Source organism: Fundulus heteroclitus, chromosome 4 (assembly GCF_011125445.2).
Source record: "Fundulus heteroclitus isolate FHET01 chromosome 4, MU-UCD_Fhet_4.1, whole genome shotgun sequence".
In the NCBI taxonomy this organism is placed as follows: Eukaryota; Metazoa; Chordata; class Actinopteri; order Cyprinodontiformes; family Fundulidae; genus Fundulus; species Fundulus heteroclitus.
Window position 1 is genome coordinate 28,216,637 of NC_046364.1, and position 9,492 is coordinate 28,226,128.

Below are 9,492 nucleotides of genomic sequence, written 5' to 3' on the forward strand. Positions count from 1 at the left end.
GCACTCATCAGCTCAGAGTCTGAGAACTCTTGATACTGTCTATCATGGAGCACTGAGGTTCATCACTGGCCACAAAGCCCTCACACATCTCTGTTACTTTGTTCGTGTTGACTGGCCCTCCTTGACATCACGCAGGCTTTGACATCTGTACTTAGTTATAGATGTTAACTTGGTCAGCTTCCTTGTTACTTACAAATGTATATTTCCCAGAAATGTACTGGTTCTTTTCATCTTCATTCTGTTAACCTATTTTTATTGTCAGTTCAAAAGGTTCCGATGAGGGGTTTTCAGTTTGCTGCTCTTTCTGCATGGAACCTTCTACAAAAAAACTTGGGGAGCTGGGCTCCTTAGAATCTTTTTAAATGACAGAGATGCTATCACATTAAAATGTAGTTGTTTTAACTGATTGTTTTTAACTATATTGTAAAATCTGTAACTTCTGACAGTTGATACTATCACTGGTTTATAATTGTTATTTTGTATGTGTGGATGAATGTTGTTACTGGCATGTAACCCTGCTGCCTGTCTTGACCAGGACGCTCTTGTAAAAGAGACTTTTTAATCTCAATGAGACTTTTTCCTGGTTAAATAAAGATTAAATAATCAGCTAATTTCCTCGTCTAGTTGTTTTTATATTTTATCCACAGGTTTTGCCTGTCATAGCGTCTGATTTGATTCAAATAATAAACACATCCTTTTTGTCAAGTGTTTTCCCCCAGACCTTAAAAACAGCAATTACTAAAAGCATTGATGAAAAAGAGCAATTTGGGCAAGTTGCTACTGCAGACCTACAGGCCCATCTCAAACCTCCCCTTCATCAGTAAGATTATTGAAAAAGAAGTGTTTAAACAGTTAAACACATTTTTAATAGTGACCAGCTGCTTTGACATTTTTTTTTTCTGACTGGAAAATGTCAAAGCAGCATGATCACCACAATACAGTGACCACCCTTGTCAAGGTATTAAATTACATACATATAAATATTGACTGTGGAAGAACCACAGTACTGGTGTTATTGGACCTCAGTGCAGCATTTGGTACTGTTGATCACTCCATTCTTTTATCGCACCTGGAAAATAGGCTCAGCCTTTCTGGTGTTGTGCCATGTAGCCATGAGCAAAAATCAGATTGAATTGGGAGCAACAGGTAACCTGAGGAGAAATCAAAATGGGTTGTAAGCAAAGGAATTTCACACATCCACGCAGAGACAGCCTCTCTCAGCAGGGTGCCCTGCTATGGAGCCAGGCTCCACCTCACTGATTTCTTTCTTCTTGCCTGGGGACTCTCAAGAAGAGGGTCAGCGCTGGGAGCCCAGCCAGCATGCGGGCCTCATGGGACTCAAAGACTCACAAGCTGGGTAAAATGTGCTTTCTGTGAAACTCATTTACCGTTGCTTTAATGAAGCGACAAAGGGGGGAATTCGACTGAGTCACAGAGACTGCATATAGGAATTCGGAGCGGCCTGCTCCGACCGCATTTCGGCTAGCTCAGTGCTGCATGCTCGCTGCTGAAATCACCAACGTTTCCTTGCAGTACTGCTTTCCCTTGGCTGCCCAAAGTTAACCGGACTCACACAGAAGCGCCAACAGGTTTGGCAGAGAAATAACATGGAAAGTTAAATGGTTTATTTAGGGGTTTTACGTAATACGTTTTCAGGGTGGTTTTAAACACATGGAGCTAACCGGCATAGCTCCCGCTAGCTTCTTCGAACCATGCCATTGCTGAAGCAATTCGAGTTTGTTTGATGGTTATAACAAATGTTATCTCCACAAGGGCTTCATACATTGATGGGATATTAATGGTTGTGTTATCCAACCAGAATAAAGCGAAGCTTTTTAAAGTTAGTGCCGAATGTCCGCTAGCATAAATCCTATTAGCTTCCGGTAACTTCTGCTTTCCCGGTTATACAACTAGAGTTCGTTTCAAACCTAAGGTTTGTTTTGTTTTGCTCCACCATCGTTCGATAGTGCTATGAGCGGTATTGTCACATTAATATGGAATATTGATGTTGATTTAAAGGTATTTTGTATAACTTTAGAGTAGTGAGTTTAGCAACCGATCACTACAGCGACTACCTAGCCTCCAGGAGGTGCAATCACATTAATAACATTGAATGTTCTAGAAGTTTACTGATGTTTGCTAAGAAAATCATTTTTCAATAGGTTATTTCATCAAATAACTTTTGTTTAACTCAGGATTTGCATTGTGAAGGGGTTAAAACACATACAAATTGTTGTTCTGAATTAGTTAAGCTAATTTAACCTCAATTCACATTCTTTAAGATAAACTTTGGTTCTTTAACTGAGATCTGCAGTGAACCAGGAATCACTGAATTATTCTGATGATGATGATGATCAACCACTTTATTTTGTGTTTTGTTTATGTGTACATGTGTACATAATTTAGCTTAGTAGTTTTAGTTCAGTTTCACTAGCCTCATAGAGAGGATTTGTTGATTGAAATATAGTGTTAATTCAGATAAACAGCATTATATAGTGATGTTCTCTGGATGTTCATTTTATTTCTGTTTATAAATTCTTGAACTTGGAGAGGAGTTGTCACTCTTTATTATATTTGTGTGCAGAGTTGGCTGTTGAAAGAACGCCAGTGCTTAAATCATCCCTTTCAAATATTGTCCTGATATCAGCTCTTGAGCTGATATTCACCGAACAATACCTAACACACAGAGAGTTATTTATTAAACATTAAATAACTTTAAAACAGTGTGTAATTGCACAACACTGGTACAGCACTAAACTGGTTTAAATTCTACCAAAAGGACAGGGACATGTTTGTGTCAATAGGTAACTTTACACCAAAGACAACAAAAATCCTATGTGGGGTTCCCCAAGGGTCCATCCTGGGTCCCCTCCTATTCAATATCTACATGCTCCATCTGGCTTAGATCATAAAAGACAACATCTGTTACCCGAACTATGCAGACGACACACAGCTCTACATCACCATTTCTTCTGTTGACTATGAACCTATTCGAATGCTTAGTGAATGCTTAGAAGAAATCAATGCATGGATATTGCAAAATTGTATTCAATTGATTAAAAACAAAATGGAAGTAATAATTATTGGACTGATAGAGGAGCAATCAAAAGTTAGCAGACAGCTTCAGTTGCTTCAGCTAGTAACCACCAATCAGGCCCGAAATCTAGGTGTGGTGATGGACTCATGCCTGAACCTCCAAAATCATCTAAACACAATTATAAAGCCAGCCATCTATCACCTGAAGAACATTTTCACGATTAAAGGATAATGTCAGGATCTGGAAAAACTAATTGATGCGTCAATCTTTAGTCGACCTGATTACTGCAACAGTGTTTTACAGATGTGCCAAAAATGTCTGTGGCCCGTGTCCTCACTAAGACTAAGAAAGTCTTAGCACATTACCCCAGTTCTAAATTCCTTACACAGGCTCCCTGTATCTGAGAGAATAGACTTTAAAATACTCCTGTTAATCTATAAATCCCTGAATAGCTTTGCACCTAAATACATCACAGACTTGTTATCAGTGTATGAACCTTCCAGACCACTCAGGATACCTTAGCATACCTGGAACCAGAACCAAACATGGAGAGACAGCATTGAGTTCCTATGCTCCACTTATCTGGAACTAACTTACAGAAAACTGTAAAAGTGCGGAAAGCCTGAGTTCCTATAAATCAAGATTAAATACTCATTGCCTTTGACCATTCTAGTTAAACTGTTAACTGAAACATAATTAGTTTAGGTTGTAATCCAACTGTTTTTATAATCATTAATATTTGCTTTTAGTTTCCATTTTTGTTTCACTTTTTCTACACTTTATTCCAACAATTTTTTACTAGCTTTTATTCTGTTTTTATTTTCCTATGTTTTAATCATGTAAAGCAATCCAAAAACCTGAGAACAACAAAAATATCGTCACTTTCATCAAAGTCCTCACTTTGGTGGTTAAATATGAAAAATATGTTCTCACTTGGTTGCAAGTATAAGTACACACGCAAGCACATCCTTGTGTGTTGCTCATTGCTCAATTTTAATAGTAATGCTTTTCTCAGTTGGTTGAATTTGATATAATGCAGATTTTCTGTACCTTGAATGGAACCTTTTCGAGGAACCAAGTTTTCTGTGGCCATTATTACTGCCTCGTGCTTCAAATGTTTTTATCAATGTGAGTTGAGATTTACCCCAGACATGGGTCCTGATATGCAGGTACTACTTTTTGATTAACCAGAAACTTTTGGATGAATAATTTTAGAAGGGAGAGTTCAAAGCAGTTTGAACTGGAATTTATTCAGCATGACAATTCAGTCATATTAGTTTAGTGTACCCATGGGATCAAATCTTCACAGGTCAAGTTTCTAATGTGAGAGGAATGGATTATATTAACATTAACCTAAACTTTCATTATTGTCATTTTCTATAACTCCACAATGTCTCATCGTTGCTTATGACAAACCATTCTACATAATTTTGACTGAATAAACAGCAGTAAGTTGAAATAAAAAATATTATACATGTAAAAATTAACATTTTCTTTTTTTAATGCTCCTGAGATCTAAGCAATGCTTTGGATTTGCAAATGCTACTACACAATGAGTATTATCTCACAAAATGCGATGGCTTGATATATTCCTTGACCAGGATGAAGCCTATTTAAGAATATGAAATGCAGACAAGAGAGAAAGGGAAGGGATGGAAAAAAAAGTCAGAACCCTCTTTTGACACTGAAGAAGCAGAAAAAAATGAAAGAGAATGGAGGAGGATTAAGCTTTGGTGCCGGCCAGTCCCAAAGAGGTCATTCTGGCCTGCTCTGGTCACATTAAAGACCACAAGACCCCCTAACCTGAGTGAATGGACTCAGTTCAAGTGCAGGCACCCTTCCCCAATAGGCCATACAGACTCACAAAGACACACATACACACATTTTGTCCAGTGTCCAGTCATCATCACTTTCATGTGCTGACATGGGTTGTTGGGCAGCCTTTCAGAGACCTTTCATGGGGTAATAGGCTCCCTCACTGAATAAACTTGTTCTTTTCACAACACTCTGGCTCTGTGGGATACTCGTAGGGGCAGAGGAGGAAGAGATGTGGAGGCCACCATGTTAGCCTAAACACAACATTAAGAAAACTAACTTTGAAAAACTTAACTTTAACTTTGAAAAAGAACCACTTGTTTTGTCCATTTTTGTTATTGTTTGCAGAAGCATGGTGTTACAACATCCTTTTAAGGAAATGCTGAACGATGGAATGTTAAACCATGTGCTAATACGGACACTATGTGTCAGGAGAATCATTCTAAATTCAATTCTGGATAGAACAAAAAGATGAAAAGAGAACCTCACATTGACATAAATATAGGGTGACCATATTTTCATTTGGGAAAACCAGGACACCTTGGAGGGGGGGGAATCTCTGTTCCCATGCATAGAGATGTCTGTGGCATGCAGTCACTTAACATAGGCCTACGTAATCCTACAATAACATGATATTTACAGTTGGTTTATTAAAAATGCTTTTCAGTAAAAGTCAACAGCAATAACTCCAATAACAAATGATAATTTTATTCAAAATGTATTTATTAAAAAATGCTTAACAATTCCTGTAATGAATGAATAGCACAATAAAGGCCTCCCATTTGTCTCGACCCGGTCTGAAAGCGGGGAAACTCTTTTGTAAATCGTCGGTAAACATACATTTGCGCTTCGGCATGTTGTTAGCGTACTGACAGCCACGCTATCTATCTTCTGATTAAGAACAGGGCTGCCTGCACTGACGCGGCTCAGGGATTACGTCACATGCAGCGCCGTGCGCAGTGCCCTAGTGCCTGTCAATTTAGTGGTCCAATGAAGGTAATTTAAAAAACAGGACATTTCCTCACTTTCTAAAAAAAACCCGGGACGCCCGGGACAGGACGGGAAATACGGACGTTTGGTCACCCTACATAAATATGTAATTTTTCTGATTAACTGATTTCTTTTGGAAAGAATTGTAGCTGAGTGAGAAAATGTTTTACTCATTTTACTAGTAAAGTGAGAACTTTGTTGTAAAGTGATGACCTTTTTTGGTCTACTTTTTTCTGGGCAAGTGGATAGGTTTAGTATTAAGTTGTAAATTAGGTTATGGTTAGGTGTATACCGGTGAAGGTTAGGGTTCGTTAGGGTTAGGCCATATAGTCAAGGCATGGTCCTTACTTTGTACTTTAAATAAGGACGTCGGGTGTAGAAAATAGATGGATAGATGAAGTGAAACCTTGATATGAATTGGACCTGTGGTAGTGGTGGCCAAGTGGCTAGAGCAGGGATTCCCAAAGTGTGGAGCTGCCACTAGGGGGTGCTCGAGCTGAAAACTGTAATGGCGGTCTGACGGTGTTTTTCCCCCACACCATAAAGACGTGTAAATAAACGTTTCCTTTGTAAAGATTAAAATCTAAAACTGTAAATTTAATTAAAAAAATGTATTGTAATGATCTGTATTATACTTTATTGCTAAGTGCTGTTGCACACTTACTGTTCCTTTAAGTAGGTTGTTTTGGGTTTATACCGGAAGAAATGTGTGGCTTCCGGGGGGAAGAGTAGTGGTTCGGGGACTGGCGGGGTGAAAGCTGTCCCATTCTGTTGGTCCTAAAATAAAGTTTTAGCAGCGAAACCTCGGTCTGGTACTTGGGTGTCATAACGAAACGATACAGTATAGACCCCTTGCATCTGACGTCACAGTCACGTGATCGGGGGTGCGCGCCTCCATCTCGGTGGGCACGGTAGCGTGACAGCCCACCACTGCACTGGCCCAGTTACCTCATTACTCGCATGGCCGGCGGAGCGTATACAAAAGACTATTCACTGATTGTTCAATATGGTGCAAACCTGTTGCATTGTTGGTTGCGGGAATCGTGCTGGGAGGGACAAAAAGTACGTTACAGCTTCATTCACTCACCACACCATGTTCCTTTAGTTAGGCGGTGAGGATGGGTTTGATATGGGGGGGAAATCGGCACCCTGGTTTGGTTTGGATCTGATGATATCTCATGTTAAATCGGTACACTTTGTTCATTTGTGGGTATTGACGACACGCCACGCCATGCGTCTCTCAGCACGCGGTGAACCCGGTGAACCGGAGTGAACCGCGGGCGCATCAGCGGCCATCGCTCACCTGTCAGGCTGTCGTAGCACTCGATCTCGGTGCTCTCCACGGCTCTCCGCTGCTCCTCGGTCAGCTTGGCCGCGGCTTGACTCAGCAGGCTCACTTCAGAGCCCGTCGTCCCATCCACGACGTGGACCCCTTTGAGCTGCAGCAGGGCACGGTGGTACTTGCTTATCGCCTCCCGGAATTTCTTCTCCTTGTAGCAGCGGTGGCCCTCCGCCTTGAAGTCGATGGCTTTCTGGATCTTCAGCTCCATCTCCATTTCGCCCGAACCGGCCAGATACCCGCCGTCTCCTCCACCTCCTCCTCCTCCACCACCACTGCCGCCTCCTCCTACGGCGACCGCTGCCAGGCGGCCGCCGGTCTCCGGGTAGCTCTTCAGGCTTTTTATCGGGTGCTGTTTGGCTTCCATGTCCCTCAGTGAAGGCAGATGGAGGGGGCCATTGTGCTCGGTGTGTTTCGTCGGGGAGGATCGGAGCAGTGTGCTGTGCATAAAGGATGCGGTATCGGCGGGGCAGGCAGGCGGCACTGAACTGACGGGAAGCGTTGATAAAAAAAGAAAGAAAGAACCCCCCCGAAAAAACAAACAAACAAAAGAAACGAGAGGAAAATGGTCATATGCGTCTGTGAATTGTCACTTAAAATGCTTTAAAGACACGGAAACGAGCTAAAAAGAAGCCGAGGGAAACATCCAGAGATCCCCCCGAACGTTACAACCGTCGAAAACATTAAACTCACCCTTCCACGGACAACTGCTACATCATTCAGGTAACAAACAGACATTTCACATATCCATCCGGCAGTGAACTGTTTGTGCGCTTCCAAACTCTTATACGCCTTCATCTGATCGCCACTGTACGTTGGGGTGGGTGACAACACAAGGTAGTTCACCAGATCCGCATAGCAAACTGATGGCCAATCATCGGGATTGCTAGAAAAATCCTTATCAGGAAGAGCCAAAGGGTCCTCGTTACCGATCCTTGTACATTTAGCGAAGTAAACTGCCTTATCAGAAGGCTGTAACTCATCCACATAAGGCTTGGATCGCATGTTGGGTAAGGGTGAATATCGCACGTTGTGTAGAAAATGGCATGCCAATCAATATGGCCGCCACACAAGGGGTTCTGGGTAACGGAGTCACGTGATTGCAAGGGGTCTATTAACACGAAAATGTATTTATTTAGAAGAAATCTTCTTATATGCTACATTTTAAGATGAAATATCCACATTGTGCTGTATATGCGCACATGGCTTGTGGTCTCTGCTTCAATAATTCTGGCAAATATGCTCAATTGGCTGAAACCAGGGAAACTGTCAGGCAGGTGAGACATCTAAGGTGAAAGTTAGTGATGGAGGAGAGGGAATGAGGAATTGGAGGCAACAGACCTGCATTTGCTAAATAGGGGTGCACTAGTGAGTACCCATATCTTACTTATGGAAGGTAATTCCCCGGGATGTGGTTTGTAGTGTCCCGTTATTTGCGCACCCATAAGCAGAGTAAAAGTCGGGCATCCTGGAAAGTAGCTCTGGAAGTTGCTGGAACTGTCAATACAAAAACAAAAGTATGTATTAAGTTAGACAATCAATCATTTAATTAAATCAATTGGTCCCATGTAGCCCCTAAAAGGGTGATGTTTTCAGTCAGCTAATTTATCTGGAAATCGGTTGAGAATTCACCGGATTCAGAGTGTCTGAAAACATAAAATACCACTTTCCTGAATTGACGTGTATTCTCTCTGAGCGCAGCTTGGTCTGACCTAAGATGGCCACTCTGTCGGCACGCCTCTCACCCGACGACAGGGCATCTACGTATATGATGTCTATGGGGTAGACTATGCTCACGCACAGAGCTGTAATACTTTTCATTGTGATTCAGACAGGCGCAGTTAATTTTACAGATGCGGTTTTAGCGCATATTCAGACAGAAACAGGAAAACCAGAGGGACTGCGGAGAGCCGAGGTGTGTTGGTATGGGCGTGTTTACCTGCTGTATGTAACCGCTGTGAAACAATCAGAAAATAACTTTTTTTTATTTCTCTGATTAATAACATCTTTATGGAGCGCTCTGTTATTGTTACTCTGTGTTGCTCAAGCATTAGGCTGGTTTAAATCTTATCTGTCAGACAGATTCCAGTTTGTTCATGTTAATAATAAATCTTCCTCAAACTCTAGGGTCACCTGTGGAGTACCACAGGGTTCAGTCCTTGGACCAATTCTCTTTACTATATATATGCTTCCGATTGGCAAAAGTATCAGACAGCATGGGATTAATTTCCACTGTTATGCTGATGACACTCAGCTATATTTATCCATAAATCCTGATGAATCCAATCAATTACTTCGACAGCAGTCATGT

General features: G+C 41.4%; 1 protein-coding gene across 1 annotated transcript; it reads right to left on the minus strand.

The window, feature by feature from the left end:
- Window positions 1-4,760: 4,760 nt before the first annotated feature.
- LOC105918579 (tetratricopeptide repeat protein 9B) lies at window positions 4,761-7,692 on the minus strand. The gene is made up of 2 exons (XM_036135723.1): window positions 7,146-7,692; window positions 4,761-4,807 (listed from the first exon to the last, which is right to left on the minus strand). Exons 1-2 carry the CDS (start codon window positions 7,627-7,629, stop codon window positions 4,761-4,763), a joined length of 531 nt encoding a protein of 176 aa, XP_035991616.1. The 5' UTR covers window positions 7,630-7,692.
- Between the last annotated feature and the right edge of the window lie 1,800 nt (window positions 7,693-9,492).